Below are 27,532 nucleotides of genomic sequence, written 5' to 3'. Positions count from 1 at the left end.
GCAGAGCCTCAGCCAAGTCCTTTATTGACTGCGTCGGAGGGGGGGGGCGCGGGGCTGCAGTGGCACTGCGGGCTCCCGGGAGCCAGCCCCGAGGGCTCTGCCCCGTCCTGGCGCGGCCTGATGCCAGCAGGCCTCACTGGGGTGGCTGCTTGGACTCCCCACTGGCCCTCAGCACCTGCCCGAGGTGATGCCCAGGGGTCCCCTGGCAGCAGCCACCGGTGAGAAACACACACCTTTCCCCTACAAATCAGAGACACACAGACAGCTGGAGGTGCGGGCACTCAGCAGGGGCACAGGAGGTAATAATTTAGGGGGGAGGGGTGCAGGGTCCCTCCCTGGGGTTTGGATCCTTAGCGAGGAGGGGTCTGCCCAGGAGGAGGAGTGGGCACAGCCCACTGGACCTGAGGACTCAGGAAATAAATTAGCGTCTCAGAGACTGAGCCCTGAGTGCAATACTGCTGGGTGGGGCCCTGGGCCCTGGCTGGCCGCGTGGCCCCTAAAGTGCTGAGGCCCAGAGACGCGCTCGGGCCGTGTGCAGCGGCTCTGCGGGCGGCAGAAGCTAATACTGAGTGGTGGGCCCCGGGCCTACGTGCTGCTGGGGTGGACCTTGTTCTTGGCCCAGAAGGAGGCCTTGCCGAGGCCTGAGGGCAGACGGCCGGGGAGAGCTGGCCTCAGGCCTGGAGGGGGGCCGGGTGGAGGTGAGGCCGTAGCCCTGCGCCCCTGCAGGCCCTGCAGCTGCTGCTCCAACCGGTACACATCCTCCGTGGCCTGGTTGAGGCGGTCGAACTGGGCCAGCAGCGCCTCGAACACAGCCTGGACGCAGGAGGGCTCAGGCTCCCCGCGGGCTCCCAGCCGGCCCAAGCCTGTGCTCAGTCCGTCCAGCTGGCTGGAGGCAGTGGAGGGGCGCGAGGCGTCCGAGCCCCCGCTGGCCAGAGGCTCGTCCTGGGACAGCTTGGAGCCCCTGGAGGAGCGCGAGGGAAGCGGCTCCACCCCCTCGAAGCGGACCCTGTGGCGGAACTGGGGGCGGCACAGGGGCTCGGTCAGTCCAGCTGCTCCCTGGGGCGCGGCGCCCAGGGCGCGTCCCTCTCCCCCCCACTGGGCCGTACCCACCTCCTTGACCTTGCTGAAGCCCATCCAGAGGCGCAGCCGCCGCAGGAAGAGCTCCACCATCTCGTAGTCCTGCGGCTCCCAGGCCGGGCGGTAGAGGTCCCCGCGGAGCGCGCGGTACCGCCAGCGCAGGAGCACGGCGCCCAGCCGCAGGCAGCCCCACACGCGCAGCGCCCAGAGCCCGGCGCACAGCAGCGGGCACAGGCGCCAGGGCTCGGTGGGGCACGGGGCGGGGGCGCCGGCGCCGGGGCACGGCACCAGCAGGGCGCGGGCCGCGCTCCGCAGCGAGTCCACGCAGGAGGACACCAGCTGTGGGGGGCACAGGTCAGGAGCCGGCGCCGCCGCCCCGCCCGCCCCGCCCACACCGCCTGCCCCGCCCGCCCCGCCCGGCCACCTACCAGGACGGACAGCTGCGTGTAGGCCACGGCCAGCACCACCAGGCCCAGGGCCGCCCCCGCCAGCTCCGGCAGCGCCCGGCACAGCGTCTTGCCGAACACCGACCACTGGCGCACGAAGCGCAGCTGCTGGGCCGCCTGCGGACGAGGGGCGTCAGGCGGCCGCCCCGCGCGCCGCCGCCCCGCCGCCCCCGGCCCGCGCTCACCTTGACCAGGATGAGGAAGAGCAGCGAGGCGGCCAGGCCGCGGGCCGAGGCGCTCAGCTGCGCCACCTGGTCGAAGCTGGTGAAGCGGCGCGGCCGCAGGCGCACGAAGCGGGTCCACTGGCGGTCGGCGGCGCCCAGCTGGGCCAGGCGCACGAGTGCCGTGGTGGCCGTGAGCGCCACCAGCAGCCACCGCGCCCAGGCCACCGGCCTCGCCCAGCGTGCGCGGCCCTCCCTGCGCCAGGCGCGTGCCTCGGCCACGGAGAAGTAGAGCGCGAACAGCAGCAGGACCACCTGGGGACGGGGCGGTCAGGAGCCGGGCCACCGGTGGTCCCAGGGTTGGGACAGGCCACTGCGGGGGCGCGGTCTGGGCGAGGGGCGTGGCCGACCGAAAGGGGAGGGGCCAGGTAGGGGGCGGGGCGAGGGTCTGCCGGGGCGGGACCACGGCAGTCCAGGAATGGGACGGGCCGAGGCGGGGGCGGGGCCAGGGAGAGGGGCGGGTCAGGTCTGTCGGTGAAGGGGCGGGGCCGCGGGAAAGAGGCGGGGCCACGGGCAGGGCGGGGCCAGAGGCAGGATGGGGCCTGACAAGGGCCGGTGGGGCGGGACTCACCGAGGTGAGCAGAGGCAGGGACAGGCCGGAGCTCAGGCGCCGCAGTGCGAAGGGGCGGACACTGAGGGCAGTCAAGGCTCGTCCAGCCGCCGGGAACTCGAGGCGAAGCGTGACGGCAGCGTGCAGCCCCACGGCTGGGCTGTAGCGCGTGAGCTCCACAAACACCGCTTGGCTCCTGGCAGGTGGGAGACAGGGACCAAGGGAAGGGCTGGCAGCGTGGACCCAGAAGGGTGCATGGGGTACCCAGAGGAGCTGGGCACCGCGGGAACCACCCACCTGTTGTCGATCCAGTTGTGGAGCTGCAGGAAGCGCAGGCGTGCGAGGCTCTCCTGCAGGCCGGGGCCCAGCTCCTGGACGTAACCCCCACTGTCGTACACTGCACAGTGGCCCCAGTACCACACACTGCAGGCAGGAGGGAGCACTGTCAGAGCTGTCCCTGCAGGCACAGGCACCCTAGGGCCGACCTCTCCCGCTCAGTGCTCACCCCAGCAGATCGGGTGGGGAGTAGCCCCAGGTCTCAGAGCTGTTGGAGGCAGCATCCCTCCAACCAAGGCCATAGTCCCTGGTACTGAAGCCTCCGCTGGGCGCTGAGCAGGAGCCTGTCCCCAGGCCCAGGGGGTGTGGACAGAGGGCTGGAAGGCAAGGTCAGGCACTCAGTGTGTGCCCAGTGCCAGGACCAGCTCTGCAACCCTTTTCCAGCCACTCTGGGCGAGAAAACTGAAGCTGGGTCTGGAGACTGGCAGGAACACAGCTAGGGCAGACCCCAGCTCACCTTCCTGCAGCCGCACCTGTCGGAGACGCAGGGGCCCCAGCTCCGGGCTGCTCTGGTTCCCATGGACGAAGGGAAGCAGCACCTGGGACATCCACGGCCAGAAGTCCTGGGACCTGCCCGAGACACGGGTCACAGTGGCATCCAGCTGGTGTCAGAGGTCCCTCGGGGCCCGTGCTGTGCCCTACCTGGTGATGGCCAGGAAGGCACGGCTGTCCAGCTCCTGCTTGATGGCGCTCTGCAGGCGGAAGGCGTGGCTGTGGCTGGCGGCATCCCCGTAGTTGGCGAGCAGAGCCACCAGCAGGAAGAGCATGTACACCAGGAGGCTCTGCAGGGCGGGCCTGGGGTCAGCAAGGCTGTGGGGAGGGCCCGGGGCGGGGGGAGGCCAGGCCGCCCTCCTCACCCTCAGCATCCGGTGCAGCCTCTTGACCTTCCGGGCCTCCTCCTTCGCCAGGAAGAGCGCAAAGCCATGTGGGGGCCGCACACGGGGCACCCGCTCATTCACAGGGGTCACCGCTGGGCTCTCCACCAGCGTGTCGTCCTCGTCAGGGTGCAGCCGCTTGGCAACCAGGGAGAAGTACAGAGCCTCCAGCAGGACCTGCGGGGGGCGGTGTCAGCTGGCCGCTGGGCCGTGCCCACGGCAGGGCCCCTGCAGCCACTCACCTTGAGGGGCTCCCAGCCCAGGAACGAGGCCAGGAAGCTGCAGCTGCTTGACAGCAGCCACATGAGGCTCACGTGGGCCGGGAAGCCGACGCCCAGCCACCCGGCCACAGCCACGGCCACGGCCACCAGGAACAGGCTGAGCCCGTGGGCCAGGGGCGCACACCAGGCGGGCAGCAGGCGTTTCCGCAGACCCTCGGCCAGCCCTGAGGGCAGAGAGGCGGTGAGATGGTGACCAGGGCCTGGGGAAGGAGGGGTGGCGGGGGGCACCTACCTGTCTGAGGGGGCAGGGACTGTGCCAGGGCGGGGCTGGGCTGTGGCAGGTCCTCGGGCTCCGTCAGGGCCCCGGGCGCACAGCACCTGCAGCCGGTGACAGCAGCGTGAGCCAGTCCTCGAGAGCGTGAGGCTTGCCCCCAACCCAGGGGCACCACGGCCCCTGGCCCTGTCCTGCCACCACACAGCAGCTGTGCCCGGCTCACCCGCCTCCTGGCAAGGCCAGGGAGCCTGCCACCCAGCAGAGGCACGCTGCACCCCACCCGCCTCCCCGCGAGCAGGCAGCCAGGCCGGGTTCTCACAGGCCAGGGAGCAGGGCTGAGTCTCCGGGGTCATCCCGAGGCAGTGCCAGGCTCTGCCAGCTCGAGTCTTCCTCTAGAGAAAACAGGTATCAGGGAGGCCACCTTCTGGGCTGCACTGGGGATCCCCCAACCCCGCTCACCTGAGGCTGAGAAGTACTTTGCAGGGGAGGGGGGGCCGGTCAGGGCCAGGCCTTCGGGGGCAGGGCCCCGGGCTGGCTGCGGCAGGCTGCTGCCCACAGTGGACGGGCCTCTAAGCAGGTCTGGCCAGCATACCACGCTGTAGGGAACGGACCAGGGGCTCAGGGGATGAGCCAGTGCAACACCCCCCGGGACTGACCCCTGCTGCCAGCATGGTGCAGTGCATCTCTCGAGGCTCTGTCCTCTCCAGGCTGCCCACCTCTTAGAGTCGTCCAGGAAGAAGCTGCCTCTTGTCTGTGTAGCAAAGGCCTGTAGAGAAACATGGACAGTTTCGGCCTTGGCGCCCAGCGGTGGGACCCCAGCCCGGCAGGGGCCTGCCTCTGTCCCCGGGCACCTCACCTCAGCCCGGAGCCCCGGGAGTGCGAGGAAGGAGGTGTCCAGTACTGGGGAGTCCAGGTAGCTGTCCACATCCAGGACTTGCTGGCCCGCAGGGAGGGGACGTGGGCCCCCTGCCACCTGCAGCCAGAGGCAGAGGTCACTCAGTGCCTGGGAGTAAGCCCACGGCCAGTTTCACGCCTCCCGCAGGGGCACAGGGAAGAGGATGAGCCGGGTCGGGCTGGGCCTGGGGACCACAGCTGCACCTCCCGTGGCAGCCTCGGGGGCTGGGGCCAGGCGGGGGACCGTGTCCTCTGTGCATCTCACCAACTCCCTCACGGTCTGTGCCCAAGGCCCAGGGCCACCCGCCACACATCCCAATCGCCCTGTTTGGGGGGGGCCGAGGGCACAACCGGTGGTACTCCTGGACCTGTGGAGTCAAGGGGGCAGGGGGCAGCCCCACCTTGCTGCGGGACATGCGGAAGAGGAAGAGGATGAGGAGGTAGGCCGGGTAAACGACCACACTGGACAGCAGGCCCACGGCCACGGTCTCCGCACCGAGTGGGGTCAGGCTGGACACGGGCCGCGTGCTGGGAAGGGGGAGAGGAGTGGAGGCTGGGTAAGGGTGAGGGGGTGGCAGGGCAGGGCCCACCCGGCCCCCCGCCCCAGGCACTTACGTGTAGTCAGTGTCACCCACGGCCCCGTACCACACAGCGTTGGCACCCAGGAAGAGGCAGAGCAGCAGGACGCAACAGGTGGCCCGCTGCACACGCGTGAACCGGCTCCGCGCTGGCCGGTCCCACAGCGAGAGCCAGATGTGCCTGTCACAGAGGCCACGCTGCAGCTCGGCCACCAGCAGACGGCGAAAGCGGCGCAGGGCGGCGTCACCTGGGGATACGGCAGAGCTGCAAGGCGGATGCCAGCCAGGACCCTCCTGCGCCCCCCACCAGGCTGGGCCTTACTTGCCGCCAGCACCTCCTTCTCCACCAGACCCCCGTTGGCCTCGGCGTCCACTGAGAGCCAATCATTGACCAGGAAGAAAGTGCTGCGGGCGCTCTGCAGGTCCCGGACAATGACGTGCTGCAGGAACCAGGCGGGGCTGAGCCCTGCAGGGGGGGCAGGGGCACAGGTGGGCGGGGCCGCTGAGGAGGTGGGCGGGGCCGCCGAGGTGGGCGGGGCCGCAATGGATGGGGCACGGGCGGCCCGCTGTACCCCACACACATGCCCGACCTTTGTTGTCGTGCCACACGCGAATCTTCCACAGGCTGCCCAGGCTGTGCGGGGTGGCAATCTGGAAGATGTCCAGGCTGTTGCGGTGGAAGGCCCTGTCCCCGTCCAGGTGCCGGTGCCCACTGCGGTTGTCGGCCCCGTACAGCATGATGCCCACGTGGGCTGTGGTCCCTGCAGGGGGAGGAGGCCGCTGGGCATGGAAGCCACCCCAGCTCCAGAGCCCCGCCGGGCACCTTCCCCCACATACCCCACACTGAGGCGGGAGAGCTGCGACCACCCATCAGGAGTCCGGGCCGCCGCCCGGGGCTCCTGCACACGGAGCTCGGCGGTGCCCCCGGCCAGGCCCCTTACCTGAGCCCCGGCCCCAGCCAGTCTTCACCAGAATCTCATACTTGAAGCGCCCCCCCTGCCCACAGAAAGGGGTGACGCGGACCCGGCGGACGTCCAGCTGGTCCAGCCGGCGCAGTATGGCCGCCATGACAGCATAGGTGGCCAGGCACACGGCGCACGTCAGCAGGACCACGTAGCTGGTGGCCGAGGGCGGCTCCTGGCAGACACAGCCGTCAGGTGGGGGGTGGTGGTGGCGGAACCTCAGCCGCCCGCCCGCCCCGGGCCCGGCCGCTCACTGGGAAGGAGAAGCGCACACGGCTCGGGGGCACGAGGAGGCTGGCGCCGAAGGCCGTGAGGTGCCGGGTGAGGCAGACGGCCTGGCTGGGCGACGTCTCCTCCAGGGGCACGAGGCCCTCCGTCCTCCACATCATCATCTCCTCACTGAAGTACTGGCACAGGGACGCGTACAGGCTCAGTGACACCCGCAGCGCCGAGCGGCGGAAGTGGCTGGTCAGGTTCAAGTAGTAGCTCTCGCCGGGGACTCGGGTCCTGGGGGTGCGACGGTCACACCAGCCACTGCTTCCAGGTCGAAGGGCACTACTGCCCCCCGCTCCGTGGTGCCGCCCACATGTGCCCACTCACCCAGGTGCCATGAAGAAGGTGTAAGGCCGGTGGTCCTCGCCCCGCAGCGCCTCCAGGCTGATCCGCCGCTGGGCCGAGCAGTTGTGCTCATTGGGGCCCGGTGCCGAGTGCAAGTACGCGGCCAGGTAGGGCTCCGGCTCCTCGGGCAGGGAGAGCTCTGGGGACACAGCAGGGTCTGGCTCGCTCACCGCCAGGGAGAGCCCTCTGGGCCGCTGGAGCCCCCCGGCGCCACCCCTACCGTTCAGCAGCTCGTAGGTGAGGCGCAGGTGCAGCCCAGCCTCTGGACTGCTGCTCTCAGGGGTGACCACGGCACTGACCGACGCCCCAGGCGGCACGATGGCAGACACGGCAGAGCTGTGCTGGCCGCGGGCGGCCTGGTCTGAGGTACTGGGCACCTTCACCACGATGGCGCGCTCTGAGGCCAGCTGCCCGATGGGGATGCGGGCCCCGGCCCGCGTCTGGAAGGCCATGGACGCCACCTTGGTGGAGACGGTGTAGTTGCTGATGAAGCCGAAAGGGAAGGGGTTGGAGTCCACGAGCAGGATGAGCTGCACCACGTCGCTGAGGTTGGCCAGGGCCCCGCTGAAGGCTGCCGGGATGGAGAAGTGGCAGCCGGGGCCCGAGGTGGCGCCGCAGCACAGCAGGCTCCGCGGGTCGGAACGCTTGCCCTGGGCCATGATCTCGGTGCCCGCCAGGGTCAGCGGCTCCTCGTTGAGCACGCGGGAGCGCATGAGGATGCGCATGAGCGCCGAGGACAGGCGGTAGGCCTGGGGCGCCACCATCAGCGCCGGCGAGGGTGGTGTGGTGCCCAGCTCCGGGGGCTGCGGGGCCTGCGCGTCCAGGCTGGCCAGGTGGATGAGGTCGCCTGTGGCGGGCGGGCAGGAGGGCGTCAGCCTGCGCGGCGGGGAGCCCGCGGCCCCGTGCCCGGCCCTCACCTGTGATGTTGAGGATGCTGTCGGCGATGGCGGTGGGCGTGCCCGTGCCCGCGTCCGTCTCGGCCTGCAGCACGCTCATCATGGCCTCCAGCTTCTGCAGCGTCTTCTTCAGGCACGAGCGGCACACGAGGCCCAGACCAGACACCTGAGGGGCCGGGCAGCACTGAGCGCGGTGCTGGCCCTCGGGGCTTGGCTGCGAGCACGGTCGGAAGCGGGGGACAGCAGGGCAATGCCAGCAGGCCGGCGCCTCACTCCTGCTCGCCGGGCCCCCGGCCCCGCCCGGCACCCCGTGAGGGCCCCACCGCAGGCCTCTCCCTGCTGGTCTCCCACCCACAGCTGCCCACGGCGCCGCCCCAGACAGAGGACAGGCCCCCACCGTGCACTGGGCCAAGGTGGCCGCAATCTGCTGGGTGTCGTCCACAGTGTCCACCCGTAGGGACACCAGCGTCTCGGTGACATTCCCACGGATCTGGGCCCGGAGCTGCTGCTCATGCTCTGGTTCCATCGCTGCCATGGGGCTCCGCTCGTGCTGTGGGCGGCAGCCGGAGCCGTCAGGGGCCGGCCTGGCCACGCTGCCAGCGCCTCAGCCCACGAAGCTACTTCAGGCAAAGGCCCCTTGGGAAGGGCAGTCAGGCAGGGTTGGGTCACACCCACCTCGTTGAGCACAGTGATGAGGGCCAGCGAGAACTCAATGACGTGCTGGGGGTCCGCCTGCCTCAGTAGCCCAGGCAGCATGTCCTGGGCCAAGCTGTGCAGCCAGGGGGTCAGGCCCAGGGGCGTGCCGAGGTCAGTGCTGGGGGGCTCTGGCAGGGTGATGACCAGAGACCTGCGGGAGGCTGGGTGAGCGGGCGCCTCCGTCTGGGGAACCAGCCCCCCCCTTGCCCAGCTTACCTATTGAGGGCGACCACAGCGGCGCCAAGCTGGTCCTGCACCACCACCGCCAGGCCCACCGAAAACCGCGGCGCAAAGCCAGGAGGCAGCACAGCCCCGTAGGTGGCCAGGCTGCCCTTGTAGATACAGAACTCCTCGCAGTGGCCCTCGCGGCAGCGCCGCTGCAGCAGAGCGTACACCAGGGGGGCACTGGCGTCCTCGGCGTCCTGCCAGCCTGAGGGCCCCACAGAGCGGGTGTGTCACCAGTCCTGCCCCTCGCGGCGTGGCGTCAACGCTGCCCCTTCCAGTCCTCTCCATAGATCCTGCACCCTGCAGCGGCTCCGCCCCTCCCTTTCCAGACCCCGCCCCCCACTGCGCCACAGCCCCTTCCATAGGTCCCGCCCCTCCCAGACCACGCCCTCCCGCTCAGGCCCCGCCCCCGCCCCCGCCCCGCCCCCGGCCTGCACGCACCTGTGCACTCGAAGTGCACCTCTGTGGTGAGGGCGCGCACGGCCTCCACCGGGAAGAGGCGGCAGGAACCCCCTTGCGGAGGGCGGTTGGCGGCCAAGTGGATGGAGGCGCAGCCCTCGGCCTCCCCCGTCTGGTCCAGCACCGTGAGCGTGAAGACGTAGCCCTCGCCGTCCCGCAGCGCGCCCCGGCGCACCACCAGCCGCAGCTCCGAGCTGCCCGTGGACGTGCTGCTCTCATCCAGGACCAGCGTCTTGTTACTGAAGGTACGGGCGGCCCAGCGCTGCGAGGACGGGGGACAGAGTTCAGGTGGGGGCCCCAGGACTGCCTTGAAGTGGCCCTGCAGCCCCCCGGGGGTCCCCCACTCACCCCTCGTTTAGGGCCCCCACTGCAGTTGTCACAACGGCCCTCCAGGTACACGTAGGAGCTGCGACTCACGGCATACACGGCCTGCGCCTTGCAGGACACACACTCCAGGGACACGATGGGCACCTGGCCACTCTGGATCAGCACCTGCGGGCCAGCAGGCTCAGAGGGGCAGTGCCCAGTGCCAAAAGACCCCCAACAGCCACCTGCCAGGAAGTGCTGTGCGGGGGCCTGCAAGACGGAGGCTGTGGCCATGGGTCATTTTCTTTGCTCCCGAGTGATCTCCGGGGTCTTGCTCACCACTCGTGCCTCGCCGGGATCCCCCACCCCCTGCCCCGCACCAGCTTAGGGCCCACCACTGCTGGTGGCCTGGGCACCAGTCTGAGGGGAGGGAGTGGGGGCGCCAGGTAGCACATGCAGTTCCGGGGGCCAGGGGGACTGCTCCGTGCCAAGAGGGTACTGGACGCCACCCCTCAGGCCTCACCGTCTGTGTGGTGGCCTCCTCCTTGCGGCCCGCTTTCCACACCGTCAGGTTGAAGGTATACTCTACCCCGGGCTGCAGCCGCTCCCGCGGCACCCGCACCACGCTGCTCCCACGGGGCCCGAAGCTCAGTGCACACCCGCTGGCGCTGCTCTGCAGAGAGGGAGGCAGGGCCAGGACCCGGGCGGGGTCAGGGGGGAGGCAGGGCCCCCACAAGGACCCGAGCCCTACAGTACCGGAGACATGGCAGGTCTCCGAGCAGGTGGCCAGTCCCCGGACCCATAACTGACCTGCGTCGAGGCCACACAGGCCCAGTGGAAGCTTAGGGGCGTCTGGTCTCCGTCCTCCAGGTTGGGGTCGTAGGATTTGCTCCCATCCAGCAGAAGGTCGTGGATATCGGACCAGATGCGGTAGGAGCCGCCCTCAATGATGGGCACCAGGCGCTCGGCCACAACCGTGACGTTGGCCTGGATGCTCCGCGCCAGGGGCGTGTCCCCGAACGACACCATGAACACGAAGCAGTAGTGGCCCACGGGCAGGGTCAGCCGTGGCACCACCAGCTGGGGCCGGTTGGTGTCCACGCCGGGCAGGGCCATCTGGGTGGTGCCCCGGGGTCGCTGGCAGTTGGCGGCACGGAAGACCTGCCAGTGGTACTCAGTCTGGTAGGTGATGCAGCCTCGCAGGTCAACGTGGGCCTCCAGGTAGTTGCGCTGGGAACGCCGCATGAGCACCTGCGGTGGCAGGGCCACGTCCACCTCAGGCTCTTGGCAGGCCAGCACGTACACTGTGACCGCAGCCTGCGCCACGAAGAAGCTCACCAGGTTGGAGGCGTTCACCTGCACGCGGTAGTCCCCGGGCCGGAGGTAGGTGTGCTCGGCCCAGGGCACCTCCGTGTCCTGCACCAGTGCTCCATCCCCGAAGTCCCAGTGGTAGGCCACGTGCCAGGGCCCGGGGCTGGTGCTGGCCTCGAAGCGGGCAGAGCGGTTGGTGAAGCAGCGGCCGTTGTGCAGGGCCACGTGCTGGATGATGTCCTGCACCTCCACCCGCAGCGTGCAGTTCACGCCACCCAGCTCGTTGAAGGCCCGCACCTGGATCTCCAGCAGCCCCGCAGCCACTGGCGTGTAGGTGACCTCCCGGCCCGACAGGATCACCAGCGAGTCCCCCTGGACCTTCTGCAGCGAGAAGTACCAGGCGTAAGCCACCCGTGAGCCCCGCTGCACCCGGGCCGTGAAGTTCCTCTCTGTGCCTGTGGCTATGCCGGCCTCACAGCAGTCGGGCACCTGCAGGCCGGCCACGGCCTCCAGCACGGAGACGCGCACCTGTGCCTGTGCGCGGCTGACGTGGTTCTCCGCCTGCACGCTCACCACGTAGTCCCCAGCATGGTGGAAGCTGCGTGAGAAGTGGGGCCCGGGCAGCAACTCAGGGCTGGCCCCGCCGACCTGCAGGCGGTAGCTGACGGCCGACCCGGCCGCCAGCAGGGCCTGGAAGTGGACCAGCTGCCCGGGCTCAACCACCTTGCGACTCGCCCACAGCACGAGGCCCACCACGGGCTCCTCCACCGTGAGGCTGTGCACGGCCGAGGCCCAGCTGACGGCATTCGAGGCATTGAGCCGAACAGAGACCGTCCCGGCGTCAGGGAAGAGCACTGTGACGCGCTGGCCGTACCGGCTGCCCCCCGGCACGGCCCAGCACCAGCTCACATTGGTGCCCGATGCCAGCTGACCCCAGAAGGACACGCTGGAACCGGCAGCCACGAAGCCACCATCCGGCTCACTGGCCCCGAGCTGGAGACCCCCCACAGGGACCTGCACTGCCACCAGCACGGTGGCATTGGCAGAGCCCAGCCGGTTCCGGGCCGTGACTGTGACCTGGTGTAGGCCCGGGGAAGGGAAGGCACAGGTGGTGACCGGGCCTGAGGTCCCCCAGCTCAGCCCATCCTCCAGGGCCCAGGTGTAGAGGACACTGCTGCCCCCGGCCAGCGTGGCAGACAGGGCCACGCTCTGGTTGAGCGCGGCTGGGTTGGGGGAGGCGGACACGGCCAGCCGCCCCACAGGCTCCACAAAGTCCACGGTGCAGTTGGCGGAGACGCTGCCCAGCAGGTTGGTGGCACACAGCTGCACGTGGTAGGTGCCCGGCTCCAACACCGTCAGTGAGAAGATCCTGCCACTGCCGGCCAGGGCAGGGGCCCCGGGGTGCTGGGCTGTCCAGCTGTAGGAGATGTTGGTGCCCTCGGCCACCACTGCGTGCAGCTGCAGCGTGTGGTTCGTGGGCACACAGCCTCCGCCACCTGCCACCTGCAGGCCCTCGATGGGCTGCAGCACTGAGACGAAGATGCTGTCCTGGGCGCTGCCCACCTCGTTCTCGGCGGTGACGATGACATTGAAGGTGCCCACGGAGCGGAAGGTGTAGGAGATGGTGGGGCCCCCGGGGATGGGCGTGCAGCGGTCGCACAGCACCCAAGAGTAGCGCACGTCGCTGCCCGCCTCCAGAGTGGTGCTGAAGCTGACGCTGCCGTTCAGGGGCGCCACCGTGCGGCTGGCGTTGACGCGGAGGCCCCGCACGCGGGCCTGCACTGTGACGTTGAGGCCAGCCTCAGCCCGGCTTACCGCGTTCCAGCCAGTCACGCGGACAGTGAAGCGGCCGGTGCTGTTGTAGGTATGGACGACGGAGGGGCCCTCGAGCTGCGCACCGTCCCCCAACTGCCACAGGTAGGTGGCAGGGCGCCCCCGGCCCACGGCTGACAGCAGGTAGGGGCACTGCAGCTGCAGCACGCGGGAGCCGTTGACCTGGATGCCCGTGAGCTGCACGGGCTCCTGCACCTCCACAAGCACCGAGTCGTTGGCCACTGACACGTTGTTGGACACAGTGACCGTCACCAGGTAGGAGCCAGGGGCTGGGTAGGTAAACGTGGCCTCGGGGCCCCCCACGCGGCTGGGGGTGTCCGCAGTGCCGAAGTCCCAGGTGAAGCGGTAAGGGAAGGGCGGCCAGGCCCGGGCCTCCAGCTGGGCCTCGTCCCCAAGCCGCACGAACTGCCTCTCCGGTCGCAGGGTGACGTTGGCCAGCTCGGGCTCCACGCACACACGCGTGAAGTAATGCGCCTTGTTCACGTGGCTGGACAGCACCAGTGCCAGCGGGAAGGTGCCACTGCGGGTGAAGTTGTGAGTCACCGAAGGGCTCCCCCTCACAGTGCTATTGGACGAGCCATCCCCAAAGGTCCAGTCGAAGATGTAGTGGGCAGGGTCCCCCGTGACGTAGGCCGTGAGCTGGGCGCAGGGCTGTGTGGGGATGCAGGCCGTGGGCTCGATGCGCAGCACCTCCAGCACGAACACGCGCAGGGGCAGGCTGTGGGCGAGGCGGCCCGCAGGGCTGGACGCAGCCACGGTCATTGTGTAGTTCTGCGCCCGCAGGTACACGTGCTCCACGGCGGCCTGGGGGCCCGAGAGCACCGTGCCATCTCCCATGTCGAAGGTCCACTTGATGGCATCGCCTGACTCCAGGCTGGCACTGACCAGGGCAGGCGCGCCCTGCTCCACTGCCGGGCTCGCGTGCACACGCAGGCCACGCAGCTCCTCGTACACGCGGAGCTCGGCCCAAGCCACCTCGCGGCTGACCCCGTTGCTGACCTCCAGACGGATGCGGTACACACCACGGGAGAGGAATGTGTGGTTGGCCTCCGGCTGCAGCTGTGTCAGAGGTGGGGAGCCATCCCCAAAGTCCCACGTGTAGTGGACACCCCCGGGCAAGGGCAGAGGGCGTGGTGAGAAGGTGGCAGGCCGGCCGGCCACCAGGACCGTGCTGCTCACGGCCACGGCCACGGCAGGCAGGGCAGCACGCACGCTCACGGGCAGATGCTGTGTCAGGTTCTCGAAAGCATTGGTCACCAGCAGCGTCAGGTTGTACTCACCTGGGGACCGGTCAGTGTGGGTGGGCGGGGCCAGCCCCTCTGTCTGGGCACCCCCTGGGGCAAACAGGACACCAGACCCTGGGGCTGTCCTGAGCATGGGTGCCACAGCGTGGGTGAGACCCTATCAAGTTAGGTCGGGGAAGGTTGCCACAGGGGCGGGGGACTAACTGGGGGGTGAGGCTAACAGTCACTAACAAGCAACCCCCTTCCCCACAAATAGGGCCCGAGTGAGGGAGAAAAGGGTCCAATTCCAGGCCACTAGACCGCGTTCACGGGGCCCGGGCTGGGCGAGGTGGCCAGCAGGCCTGTGCTTACCTGGGGCCGCGTAGGAGTGGGAGATGTTGTGCTCCAGCAGCACCTGGGCCACTGCGGGGTCCGGGACATGGTACGACTCATTGTACGGAGGCTTGAACTGGCCGATCACCTGCTCCCCGTCCCCAAAGGTCCACCTGCATGGGAGCGGGTGGGCCGTGAGCGGGGCAGGTGTGGCGGGCCGTGGGGGGGGCAGGGAGCTCAGCGCTGGCACTCACACAAAGGCCACCTCCACGGCCGAGTCCACCAGCACACGCGCTCCCAGGGCCAGAGAAGCGTTGGGGGGCAGCACGGCCGGCTCCGCCCACACCCACAAGTCCTGCATCCTGTGCATACGCTCCACAGTGACATTGTAGTGCACGGTGACGTTGCTCACGTGGTTGGAGGCCGTCAGCTGCAGGGACAGCAGCAGTGAGTGTGAGCAGGGCCTGCGGGGGGCAGACCCAGCCCTGCACTCACCCGCGACCAGAGCCGTCCTTGGGAGCATAGAGGGGAGAAAAGCACAGGTAAGGCCCAGCACCCTGCAGGACCCCACCGGCCCAGCCCACAGCCCAGACAGGCACACGCCTCAGCCACAGGGAACCCGACATCAGCGCAGCCCCGCCCCTGCCGGCCACAGCCCCGCCCCCGCCGGCCACAGCCCCGCCCCCACCGGCCACAGTCCCACCCACGCAGACCACAGCCCCGCCCACGCAGACCACAGCCCCGCCCACGCAGACCACAGCCCCGCCCCCGCCGGCCACAGCCCGCCCACGCCAGCCACAGCTTCGCCCACCGAGAGCTTGAAGACCGCTGCACTCTGGTAGATGACATTGAAGACCACATTGTGGAACGTCAAGGACTGTTTGTCGTCGATGGTCCAGCGGAAGATCACATCAGAGCCGGCCTCTACCGCGGGGCTGTACCTCTGCAGACAGACACGGTGATGGGCGCTGGCTGGGTCCCCTCACCAGAATCCTGGGGAGTGCTGGGGAATCACCTGGTCACACACTGCCCTCTCACCTGCGTCCTCAGAGAGCTGCCTACCAGTGGCAAAGGGCTGCCCCATCCCCAGTCCCTCTGCAGCCCTCCCCAAAGCCTCTGCCAGGGCTACTGCCTGAGCAAGGTGCACGTGTGCAGTGCAGCTGGGGGAATGGGTCTACCGGGGCCAAGGCCACAGAGCAGTGTGGACGCTGGGGCGCTTTCCCAGGTGGCTGTGGGCCCCCTCAGGGAACGCACGGGCAGCACCTGGTGGGGCCCGGCAGGAGCCTGGAGCCAGCAGGTCTCAGGGGCTGTGGCACTCACCACCAGTACGCCCTGTAGCACGCGGGTCTCGGGGCTGGGCGTGGCACGGAGGCCCAACACGGGCTCCTCGGCCCACAGGCGCAGGCTCAGGGCCTTGCTGCCCACGCCGCTCTCCACCAGCACCTCCAGGGCGTGCTCGCCCACGCTGAGTCCCGGCAGCGGCAGCACCGAGTACTGGGTCGAGTTGGCCTCCAGGGCACAGCTGGGCACCAGAGCGGCAGCAGTGGTCGGGCATGGGGCCTCGAAGGGCGCAGTCACGTTGCCCCCAGGCCAGTGTGCCGTGGCAGTGGCATTGATGCCCGCGGCCACCTGCAGCACCAGAGCTGAGCCACTGGTGGGGACATAGAGGCGGCCGTCCTGGGGGGCAGGATGGACCAGCCGCAGCCCGGCCACCGGGGACAGCACGTCAAAGTCGCAGGTCAGGTTGTGCTGAGACACGCCGTTGCTCACAGTGGCCCGGACCTCGTAGTGCCCAGGATGCAGGAGCCCGGGGTTTGGGCTGGCACCCAGCAGTGGGGTCTGCTGTTCCGTGGCCGCAAGCAGCCGCAGGGCACAGACAGGGCCAGCTGGGGCCGCCTCCGGCTGGGTGGGCAAGTAGGCAAGCCAGGCGGAGGCGTTGGCAGAGAAGTAAGGGGCCTGGGTACCCGGCAGGCCAGATTCCAGGGGACAGTGCAGGAAGGCCCCTGGGCCGGCATCATGCTGCAGGACCAGCAGGTCACCAGGGAGCAGGGGCCCATCCTGGTCCCGGAAGGTCACCTGTAGGCAGAGGAGAGGCTTGCCAGGTGGCCACACCCCACAGGGGCCAGCACACGACAGATGGGGTCCCGGGAGGAAGCAGAGCTCAGAGGCTGGAGGCACCTGCTGGGCAGTGCCCGGGATAAGGAGGGGCGGGGGGGTGCTCACCGAGTACTGGGCGGGGGGCCCAGCCGGCACAGAGAGAAGCAGCTCTGTCCACAGCGTGCAGGCGGCCCCCGAGAACCCCTGCCCTGGCTGGGACCCGCTGGCACAGGTGCTGACGTGGCAGGCACGGGGGCACTGGCCTCCTTCGGGCTCACACGCAGGACCCGGCTCTGCTCCGCTGCCGGGGGGCCTGCTGCCGGGCTCACTGCTGTTTCCTGAGCCACCAAGGGAAAGAGGGTGCGTCAGGGGCCGTCCTGGGCAGGCCCCTCCCTGCCCCCGGAGCCCAGGCTGTCTGCAGGGACACTGCACCCACCTGCAGCCCCCACAGACCGGAACACCTGCAGCCGCAGCTGGACAGGCCGGCCGAGCTCCTGGGTGCCCAGCTCGGCCGTGGAGAGGAAGGCACCACAGTGCAGGCCCAGGCCCAGGTGAGGAAAGAGCATCACCTGCAGGGGACGGGTCAGTACAGGTCTGCCCCCACACCCCACTGCCCCGCGGGAAGGTTCAGTACTGACCCCTCCCCGCCCCTCCCAATGAGCACGGGGAGGCTGCCCACCTCAACGAGCTCCCGGGGGGCCTCGAGGGTCTCCTGTGGGGTCAGTGGGCTCAGGGGTCCCTGCAGCTGCCCGCTGGGGGCTCCCAGGAGGAAGGTCTCTGCGTCCTGCACGAGGCCTAGGCAGATGGCAGCGAGGTGCTGGGCCGGGATCAGGCCGGCTTGGTGGCCGTCCCCGCGGTCACCCGTGTTGGGGGCATGGCCGGTCCCTGCCGGGGCTGTACCTGCGGGCTGCAGCTCGCACACGTAGCTGTGTGGTGCCGAACACAGGTCTGTGTTGCACTGGCCGGCGGGCCCGAGGCGCACGCAGTGCTGGGCGGAGGCGGGGTGCGGCTCCCCGGGCAGCCAGTTCTGACAGCTCTCCAGGCTGAAGGGCTGCTCCCCGGGCCCCCGTTCCGCCCCGCCCACGGCGGAGAGGCCGATCCAAACATCCAGGCTCCTGGGGAACACGGGGCAGGCGCTGAGCAGGCCCCCGGGACACGCCTTGGGCCCACCCCGCTCTGCAGGGCGCTGAGCTGCGCTGGGCACGGCTCCGCCCAGCGGAGGACCGGGTGCCCACGGCTCCCCCGGCACCAGGAGAGACCGCCAGGCCCAGCCCCCCTCTGTGTGCAAGGGGGCGGCCACCCCCGAGCCCCACGAGCTGGACACGCCCTGCACCCCAGAGTGGGCCCGCACCTGGTGACCTGGGAGACGAGGAAGTGCTGGACAGCACTGCTGTCCACAGTGGCCAAGGCAGCGCCGGCCCAGGCGTGGCAGAGCTCCTGGGCCTGCTGCCACGGGGCCTTGGCAGCCACCAGGCGGTAGCAGTGGCCGTTGTCAGGGAAGATGACCGTGTCCGGGGGGCAGAACGGGTGCACCACTGTGGACAGACACGGGCGTCAGGGCTGCCCACCGCGCCCCTCCCCGCGGCCCTGAGGGTGGAGGGGGCCCACCTCGAGCTGGCTGCTCGCTCACGGACAGGATGGTGTAGGAGACCGCCAGCCCGGCGCCACCACGGTTCCGGACCCGCAGCCTGAGGGGCTCCCCACTGCGCACGGCGGGCGCACACTCCAGCTCCAGAGCACTGGGCACTGCGTCCACCTGCACTTCGGTGGCCAGCCGTGCCGCCCCCACCCCCAGGGCCAGCAGCACCGTCACCTGGTAGCGCCCGGGCAGCACGTAGCGGTGGGTGGCGTTGGGCCCGGCCACGCCCACCTCAGGGCTGCCGTCCCCAAAGACCCAACGCGTGGCCGAGACGGGCAGCGGGGCCGTGACGTGGAAGCCGGCGGGCTGGCCCGAGGCCAGGGCTCCCGAGGGCCCCACCATGGCAGCCCCGGGGGAGGCAGGGAAAGGCTGCGGCACAAGGGTGGGGCCCCCACAGGCCGGCCAAGGGCTCGGGGGCTGGGAGCACATGGCCAGGCAGGCCGCGGAGGTGTTGGGGCGCTGCTGAGCGGACCCACACAGGCAGCGGCCCTGCTCGGAGAGGGCAGCCAGGTCCTGGCCCGCGGCAAAGCACACGGCCCCACAGGCCTCGGGGGCCAGCGGGCTGCTGTGGGCAGCAGAGAAAGCCACCGGGGCCGTGGTGTCCGAGCCGTTGTCCGGGAGGCAGGCGATGTACTCCTCACCTGGGGGTTAGGGCAGCAGGGTTGGCGGGGGCCGCGGGGGCCACACCTGCCCCCCGGCCAGCGGGCAGCCCACTCACCGCACACGCTGTCCGGCCACGGGAGGCCCAGGAAAGGCTGTCCGGCCAGGGGCCCTGGGCCGGCGCACGTGGCTGCCTCGGGCTGCAGCACGCGCACGCCCCGCTCCGCCAGCCAGCGCGGCAGCCAGGCCAGCGCACAGTCGCACTCCAGCGGGTTCCCGCCCAGGCGTCTGCGGATGGCAGGGACGTCGCCAGGCTCGCGCAGGTCCCCCAGCACGTGGACCGGCCAGCAGGGCCACCCCCGCCCCTGAGCGACACCACTTACATCTCACTTAAGTTAAATAAATTAGCAAATATCCCTTCTGGTAGCGTCGCGATCCTGTTGTGGCTGATGTCCCTGGAAGGAGAGCGGCTCAGCGTGCGGCCGGAGGCCGGCCCCCTCCATGCCTGTCCCCTGCCGCGGACACTCACAGCTCTGTCAGCGCCGAGAGGTTGGCCAGCAGCCCCGCGTCCAGTGCCCAGAGCTTGTTGTGGGAGACGTCCCTGCAGGCAGAAGTCACGGTCAGGACGCGCACCGGGCACCTCCTGCTGAGCCCTGGCTCCGGGAAGCGGAGGCAGAGAGCTGGCACCCTGTGCCCTGCCTTCTCTGCCACCCAGCGGCCCATGGTAGTGTGCCGGCCAGCCAGGCTGCCGCCAGCTGACGTGCCAGAGCAGAGACCCAGCGTGAAAGACTGAGGAGGACACAGTGACGCGGGCAGACTCGAGACGAGCACGGGCAGACAGCCAGAAAGGCGCACGGCCCGGCCACCGGCAGCACCGGGCAGCAGAGGGCCCCAGGGACGGCGAGGAGCTGCAGAAACCTGGGCTGGGGCTCCAGGGCAGGGGAGCCTGGGGGACAAAAGGCCCGGGAGCCCCTGCAAGGGCCTGGGTGGCCACGGGGGCACTGGGGAGCCCAAGTCCCGCCCCCCCTGCCTGAGCCGTACCCAGGAAGCACATGTGAAATGGCTTTGTGCTTGTGGGTGTCTGTGGGCTTCAAGGGCACTCGTGTATGCATGTGGGTGCTTACGTACATGTATGACTGCTGTGGGAATACCGTGAGCATGTAACGTGTGGATAACGGTGTGTGAGGACACTATGCGTGTGAGGACACCGTGTGTGTGAGGAGACCATATGTGTGTAAGGACCCGTTTGTGTTAGGACGTGCTGAGGGGGAGGGCACCGTGTGGACACCGTGTGTGTGGACATCTTGTGTGTGTAGATACGATGTGTGTGTGTGTGAGGACACACAGATAAGGACACTGTGCGTGTGAGGACACTGTGTGTGTGAGAGAGAGAACACCATGTGTGTGAAGACACCATGTGTGAGGACATCGTGTGTGTGTGAGGACACCATGTGTGTGGATACCGTGTGTGTGTGGACACCGTGTGTGTGAGGACATCATGTGTGTGTGGACACCATGTGTATGAGGACACTGTGTATGTGGACACCGTGTGGGTACATGCCAGACCCTTTCCTCCTCTTGTGAGCGGGGCATCTCTGTGTGGAACATGGCTTCCAGAAGCCGCAATGAGGAAGCCTCAGGGCCTGGGGCAACACCTGTCCTGCTGCCCCCAGCCTTCCCTGCCCCATGTGCAGCCAGGCGGCATCCCCACGTGACCCGGGGGGCGTCATACCTATGGGTGTGCCTCATTCCAGGCCCTGCAGACAGCAGGTGCAGGTGCACAGATGCAGGTATGCTAGGTGCAGGTACAGAGGTACAGGTGTGCAGATGCACAGTACAGGTGCACGGGTGCACAGGAACAGGTGCGCAGGGACAGGTGCAGGTGCATGGATACAGGTGTGCAGGTGTGGGTGCTTGGTACGGGTATGCAGGTGTGCGGCTACAGATGTGCTGCTGCAGATGCATGAGCACAGGTGCATAGGTGTGGGTGTGCAGGCACAAATGTGCATGTGCCCAGGTGTGGGCACGCAAGTACGGGTGCACAGGTATGGGTACATGGGAATGGGTGCACAAGTGCAGGTGACAGGTGCAGGTGCACAGATGGGTGGGTGCAGAGGTATAGGTGCACAGGTGTGGGGCACAAATACAGGTGTGTATGTACACGGGTGCACAGTACAGGTGTGCAGGTGCAGGTATATGGGTACAAGTGTGTGGGTACAGGTGTGCAGGTGCGGGTGCGTGGGTACAGGTGTTCAGGTGAGGGTGGAGTGCGTAGGTACAAGTGTGCAGGGGTTGATGCGTAGGTGCAGGTGTGCAGGTATGGGTGCGTTGGTACAGGTGTGCAGGTATGGGTGCATGAGTGCAGGTGTGCAGGTGTGGGTGGAGTGCGTGGGTACAGGTATGCAGGTGTGGGTGCATGAGTGCAGGTGTGCAGGTATAGGTGCAGGTGGGGTGCGTGAGTACAGGTGCGCAGGTCTGGTTGCAGGGGTACAAGTGAGTAGGTGTGGGTATGTCAAGACAGGAGTGCGGGTGCAAAAGTACAGGTGTGCAGGTGTAGGTGTGTGTGTGATGGATGCGCAGATACAGGTGTGCAGGCATACAAGTACAGGTGCACAGGTGCAGGTGCTTGTGTGGTAGATGTGCACGGACAGATGTGCAAGTGTAGGTGCATGTGTGGTGGGTGCATGGGTACAGGTGTACAGGTGAGGGTGCGCGAGTACAGGTGTGCAGGTGCTCAGGTACAAGGTATAGGTGTGTGCGTGCACAGGTACAGGGTACAAGTGTGCAGTGCACAGGTACAGGTGTGCGGGTATGCGTGCACGGGTACAGGTGCAGGTTGCACATGTGTAGGTACAGGTGTGTGGGTGTACGGGTACAGATGCAGGTGTGCAGATGTAGGTGCAAGTGTGTGCATGCATGGTACAGGTATAGGTGTGCGGGTGCACAGGTACAGGCACAGGCACAGGTGTGCAGGTACAGGTGCAGGTGTGCACGTGCGTGGGTACAGGCACAGGTATGCGGGTGCATAGGTACAGGTGCAGGTGTGCGGGGGTGTGGGTACAGGTGTGCTTTTGCGACTACAGGTGAGGTGTGTGGGTGCACAGGTACAGGTGCAGGTGTGTAGGTGCACAGGTAGAGGTGCAGGGATGTGGGTAAAGGTGTAGGTGTGCAGGTGTGCGGGTGCAGGTGTGCGGGTGCATGGGGGCAGGTACAGGTGCAGGTGTGGAGGTGCACAGGTACAGGTGCAGGTGTGCAGGTGCACAGGTTCTGGTGTGCGGGTGCACAGGTACAGGTACAGGTGTACGGGTGCATGGTACAGGTGTGCTTGTGCGAGTACAGGTGAGGTGTGCAGTTGCGCAGGTACAGGTGCAGGTGTGTGGGTGCTCAGATACAGGTTTAGGTGTGCAGGTGTGCGGGTACAGGTGCAGGTGCACATGTGCAGGTACAGGTACAGGTACAGGTACAGGTGCGCATGGGCAGGTACCGGTATAGGTGTGCGGATGCACAAGTACAGGTGCAGATGTGTAGGTGCACAGGTACAGGTGCAGATGAGTAGGTGCACAGGTACAGGTAGAGGTGCCGGTGTGCAGGTGTGTGGGTACAGGTGCAGGTGTGTACAAGCACGGGTACAGGTGCAGATGTGCGTGTGTACAGTGTGTGCATGCGAAGGTACAGGTGCAGGCGTGCGGGTGCATGAGTACAGGTACAGGTGTGCATGGGTACAGGTGCAGGTGTGCGCGAGTGTGGGTACGGGTGTGCAGGAACGGGTGTGCAAGGGGAGTGCTGCAGTGCCCTTCCGCAGTGCCCCACCCAAGGAGACCACAACCACCCGGCCCGCAGCAGAGAGAGGCGCCTGCAGGAAGGGACAGCCTGGAGCCACCCCTGCACACAGAATAGCCAGGCCGTGCTGGACAGCAGGGCCAGCAGAAGCAACAAGCCAGGACGGCCTCAGAGTGAGGAAGGAAAAATCAGTAACACGAATCCCACATCCCGTTTTCTGGAAAATCAGTGCCAGCGTCCAGGAGCGCCTGTGGTGCCCGCGGCAGGGTGAGTGGGCACATCGAGGCTCGGCTCCACCGGCCTCCCGTGGCGGGCTGTGCCAAGCAGCGGAGCCTGCAGGGCTGGACTGTGGGGCTCTGCCCTGTACGGGCGGGGAGGGGGCTCCTGGTGGTGTCGCCCCCACACCACATGTCACCACCTGCACTTGCCATCACTGTCCTGGGAGGCCATGGTGGCTGCCCCCTGTCCCCCAAATGCCCCCCTCATGCAGCCTGGACACCCCAGCCTGAGAAGGCCCCAGAGGGCACTCCTGCTAGGCCACAGAGCCCCACGGTCAGAGGGCAGCCCTGGCACCCAGCTCCCAGCCCTAGGCAGGGATACCACGAGAGCAGGGCCTACAATGGACACTGGCCGCGCCCCTCAGGCTCAGCCTCTGTCTGGGACCCAGTGGGGGTGGGGCGAGCAGGACCAAGAGTGTGGGTGGTGGGGACAGGAGGGGTGACAAGCAGCGGCTGCAGGGGCGGGACTGCCTCAGTTTCCTTCTCTGCCCAGGAGGGGTGTGGCAGGGTGCCCACACACAGGACCAGATGCTGGGCAGGGTCTGGGGGCCCCTGAGGAGGCGTCTGCACATTCCAGACGCGTGCGGTCAGCGGCGGGGGCCGAGGCCAGCACCCCCACCCTGGCGCTGGAGCAGGGACGGGCGGTGTGGGGGGCCCCTGCAGCTGTTATATAACCCACGCGCGAGCCAACGGCTCCTCCCTCTGGCAGGGCTACACCAAGCCCAGGGCCCCAAGGCCCCCCCGTGCACCCCCAGGCTCCAGAGAAGGGGGTTCCCCTGGGCCCAGCAGGGCGGGGACCCCTGCAGGTCCCCCCGCCTGGGCAGAGGGGCCAGGGCCAGGCTGGCCGCACAGCCTCCCTCTGTTCATTCCTTTCTATTTACGGCGGCGGCCACGGAGTGGGCAGGCTGGCTTCCAGCGGCGGAAACGGTGAGGCTGAGGGACGGAATCCAGGCTGACGGCAGGCAAGCCGGCCAGGCCCTCTCTCTGCGGGGCCCCAGGCCGGGGGTCCTGGCAGGAAGCAGCGCCCCTGAGGGGCCCGGGGTGTCCGCCAGGAGCCCCGTCTGCCCAGGTCACCGGCGGGGGGCTGGTTCTTGCCACGTGCGGGGCCTACCCAGGGCCCCTGGCAGTACCCATGTACACTGTGACTCCCCCCTACCCCGAGGAGCCTCTGGCCAGCGTCACAGGACACGTTTCACTCCCAGAAGGGGGCCGTGCCTGCACCCACGGCCTCATGAGGCACCCAGACCTGTGCCCTGGAGCCTGCCAACAGATGTTTTCCTTTCTGAGCCAGCGAGTGTGCGAGCAGGCGGGCTGGGCCCGTCTGGGTTCCCAGTGCTGGCACCGGCCACGGCAGAGAGTTCCAGAAGGCAAACTGCACTCCCGTCGACAAGGGCTCCTTGGGGGAGCCGCCCACTGCGGGGGGTGGGCAAAGCCATCTTGGAGGGGACAGCTGGCCTCGTCTCGCGCCTGCGGCACCCAAGGGGCCAGGCCATCACCCAGGTGACAGGATGAGCTGAGCCGTCCAGCCCCCTGCTGGGGCCCTACAGACACAGCAGCCGCGCCCGCCCACACAGCCCTGCTCCCCAGCACCGGGGCCCCACCAGAGGGGCCCTGGGTCCCCTGGGACCACTCGCCGGCAGCGAGCCCGAGACGGACTCTCCGTGCGGAGCTGGTCGTGGGCAGGGCAGGGTCAGGCCCCTGCTGGGCACAGCCCCTGGAGCGAGAGTGGGGACTCCCGGGGCCGACCCTAGTCAGGGTGCTGCAGGGCACCCGCAGGGACAGACGGCGGGGGTCTCGGAGCCGGGCCCCACGCGGCTCCACAGAGTCCAGGGTTATGCAACCATGGCGGCCTCATTCCAGACCGGCCTTGTCAGCCGCCGCCCGTCCCCACCCTGCTCCCAGGCGCTGGCCGCACTGACCGTCCCGGCACTGACTCACTGGGGGTTGCAGGGGGCAGACGCCGAGTTCCTAGCCCTCTCCTGCCCCCATGCCAGCGTGGGGTCGCACACGGCTCTGGGCAGGAGGGAGCCCCGGGATGGACGCGCCGACCAGCACCGAGGCCCAGACCCACCACCAGGCACTGTGAGGGCCTCCGGGCCATGCCTGAATGCTGGCCACCTCTTGCCCACTGTCCCGCGGGGAGTGGCTGCAGCCAGCCCCTCCAAAGTGGCCCCGCCCCGCTGTGTCTTCTCCCCACGGAGAGCCGGGATGGGGCGCAGCAGAGCACGCGCCGGGCAGAGACACCCTGGGAGCACAAGCCAGGTGTGGCCCCGAAGCAAACAGGCAGAGAGCCAGCCGGACACACCCCCAGTGCGCGTGAGGGGACCCTGCAGGGTGCTCACGCTGGACCCCAAACGGTGACTAACGCGCAGGGCCTCTGCTGTGTCCCACCCCCGAAGCCTCTGGTCACACGTGATGGATGGATGAGCAGGACCCAGGTTGCACAGGCCCCGGGCGCTGGACTCCTGGCAGGGATGCAGGGATGCCAGGGGCTGAGCTTGGAGTGAGGACCCCATTAAATAATCAACGAGTCCCCAGTGGGCATGCCAACACAGAGCCCCCCGCCCCCTCGTCCTACCCAGCTCTGCTGGGTCCTGGCCGTCACCTGTGACTTGTGACGGGCATTCCAAGCCTCGAATGCCCCCGAAGGCAGCCCACACTGGGCCTAGAGCCCACCCGGAACCAGACCAGCTGCTACGCCCACAGGCGATGGGGCAGCCCGCTCAAGCCCACCCGGGCTGCAGGGGCGCATCCACTCTCACCACCATGCTCATGGCCCAAGACAGCACGGCAGGGAGGCGCTGGCCCTGCACACGGCCCACCGGGGTTTCGGTCCCCAGCATCCCATATGGTCCCCCGAGCACTGCTAGGGGTGATCCCTGAGCGCAAGCCAGGAGTCAGCCCTGAGCACCGCCAGGTGTGGACTCCCCCCACCGAAAGGACATTTAAGGACCCCGGGCAGGATGCTGACCAGGTTGCACCCCTGACACCACACAGGTTCCCGGAGCCCAGCCGGGCGTGATCCCTGAGGACCGAGAGAGGAGTGATGGTGGCTGGGAGGGCCCAGGGAGATGCAGCCAGAGGCTCCGGCTATGCTGGGGTCACTCCCTGGAGGTGCTGGGGACTAAGCGATGCTGGGGATGGGCTGGCAGGGGCCAGCACCCGGGCCCCGTTTCTTAGGGGTCCTCGCCCCCAGTCCTGCCTTCAAAGATCCCCCCTGCGGTGGGGAGCAAAGAAACAGAAAAGCGGACAGGGCGCCTGTCTCACAAGTGGCCAAGCCGGGTTCGATTCCAGGTACTCTCTCTGGTCCCCTGAGCACCGCCAAGAGGGAAGGGGGGGCGGCTACCGGGTGCCCCTCCCTCCCAGACCGCCGGTGGCACCCCAGGGGCTGCGGAGGGCCAGAAGTTCCCCAAACCCCCAGAGCAGAGCCGGCAGGAGGGACGCCCAGGCGCCATGCCTGCCTCCCCACGCGGCCATGGGCCGCCCGGGGGGGCTTAGCAGAAACTTGGTCCCCAGCCTCCAGGGCTCACTCTAGCCTCACACCCCGGAACACGCAGCCAGACCCCAGGGCCCCATCGGGGGCTGCTGTCGTCCCAGCAGCACCCATCCCCCAGAGCTGAGGGCACTGGGGGCAGGGGGCTGCTCCAGAGAGCAGCCCCCACCCGCACCTCCGACATCCAGACTCCTCTACAGGCTGACCCTAGGACCGGCTCAAAGGAAGCCCCAGGTGTCACAGGCCGGGGCGCTGGACTCTCAGGGGCGGGGGACACCGGGACACCCAGGGGCTGAGCTGGGAGTGAGGCCCCCGGTAAATAATCAGCTCCAGGAGAGAGAGGCAATGCAGAGCCCCCGCGCCCGGGACCCAGGTCCCGCCCAGCTCCACCTGTGACTGTCCTGTCACCAGTTAAGAGGGGACCTTCACTGGACAGTCAGCCAGGGCTCTCTGCAGGCAGCACCAGTCCAGGACAGCGGGGCCCAGCCCGCGGCATCCCGCGCCCACAGCCCGATCTGGCGGCCACTCGTCCCTCCCGCTGGCCCTGGCCCGGTACCCCGACACTCCCTGCCAGACGCCCCTTCCAGGAAGCCTCCCTGTGCTCCGGACCGGCTCGGTCTCCGGCTCCCAGCCCCGCCGCCCAGCGGAAAGTCTCCCCTGGGTGTCCAGGTGCCGCGTCCCGCGCCCGGCCCGCTGCCCGGTGGGGTGGCCAGGCCGCGGCCTAGCCGGTACTCACAGCGCGGCGGCGTCGGCGGGGATGCGCAGCGCGGGCCCGAGCGAGCGCAGCCCGCCGCCCGAGCAGTTGGCGCGGCAGCCGGCGCCGGGCGCGGGGCCGCACAGGCAGGGGGGCGCGCACGGGCCGCAGCCGCGCCCGGGGCCCCCCGCCAGCGCCCCGAGCCACAGGCCCAGGCCCAGGGCGAGCGCCAGGCGGGCGGGCGCGGCGGGCGGCATCGTCAGGGCAGCGCGCGCATGGCCCGGGCCCCGGGGCGCCCGGCGCCGGCGGCCGACGCTCAGGCGGGGCCCGCGGGCGACATGGCGGGGCGCGGGGCGGGATCCGGCGGCGGCCGCGGCCTGTCTCCTGCGCGACGCCCGCTCGGCGCTCGGCGCTCGGCCCGGCCGCGCTCGGGGTGCTGGGCCGCCAGCTCGGGCGCTCGCGCTGCAGTGCGGCGGCAGCCGGCTCCGCCCCCTGCTGGCGCGGGGCGGGGCTGCGGGCGGGGCGGGGCTAGAACGGGGAGGGGCCAGGGAGGGGCGGGCTGCGGAGAGGCGGGGCTAGAGCGGGGACCGGGGGCGGGGCGGGGTTAGAGCGGGGAG

The 27,532-nt window shown here is 69.0% G+C and overlaps 1 protein-coding gene across 1 annotated transcript; it reads right to left on the bottom strand.

The window, feature by feature from the left end:
- Positions 1-7: 7 nt before the first annotated feature.
- PKD1 (polycystin 1, transient receptor potential channel interacting) lies at positions 8-27,172 on the bottom strand. Its single transcript, XM_055135403.1, has 46 exons — positions 26,958-27,172; positions 19,200-19,271; positions 19,054-19,125; positions 18,789-18,958; positions 18,040-18,711; positions 17,783-17,966; positions 17,332-17,546; positions 17,111-17,226; positions 16,868-17,000; positions 16,558-16,769; positions 15,655-16,410; positions 15,146-15,277; positions 14,589-14,764; positions 14,374-14,507; positions 10,445-14,058; positions 10,158-10,307; positions 9,677-9,820; positions 9,311-9,590; positions 8,861-9,074; positions 8,624-8,795; positions 8,346-8,498; positions 7,970-8,114; positions 7,273-7,899; positions 7,035-7,191; positions 6,689-6,941; positions 6,414-6,609; positions 6,063-6,233; positions 5,795-5,938; positions 5,510-5,720; positions 5,296-5,422; positions 4,857-4,973; positions 4,717-4,766; positions 4,460-4,596; positions 4,320-4,392; positions 4,019-4,104; positions 3,748-3,950; positions 3,488-3,682; positions 3,273-3,412; positions 3,088-3,200; positions 2,800-2,947; positions 2,592-2,717; positions 2,316-2,490; positions 1,709-1,999; positions 1,506-1,640; positions 1,111-1,416; positions 8-1,017 (listed from the first exon to the last, which is right to left on the bottom strand). Exons 1-46 carry the CDS (start codon positions 27,170-27,172, stop codon positions 586-588), a joined length of 12,744 nt encoding a protein of 4,247 aa, XP_054991378.1. The 3' UTR covers positions 8-585.
- Between the last annotated feature and the right edge of the window lie 360 nt (positions 27,173-27,532).

This window comes from Sorex araneus, chromosome 4, assembly GCF_027595985.1.
Source record: "Sorex araneus isolate mSorAra2 chromosome 4, mSorAra2.pri, whole genome shotgun sequence".
NCBI lineage: Eukaryota > Metazoa > Chordata > Mammalia > Eulipotyphla > Soricidae > Sorex > Sorex araneus.
Note: the sequence above shows the minus strand (reverse complement) of the source record. Positions and strands in the feature narration are given on the sequence as shown.

Excerpts from the sequence above, each read along its gene's own strand:
- PKD1 (XM_055135403.1), bottom strand. The coding sequence starts at position 27,172 with ATGCCGCCCGCCGCGCCCGCCCGCCTGGCGCTCGCCCTGGGCCTGGGC. Across the intron at positions 16,770-16,867 it reads CCGGTCTGTGGGGGCTGCAG|GAAACAGCAGTGAGCCCGGC; the intron begins GTGGGTGCAGTG and ends TTGGTGGCTCAG. Across the intron at positions 4,393-4,459 it reads AAAGTACTTCTCAGCCTCAG|AGGAAGACTCGAGCTGGCAG; the intron begins GTGAGCGGGGTT and ends TGTTTTCTCTAG.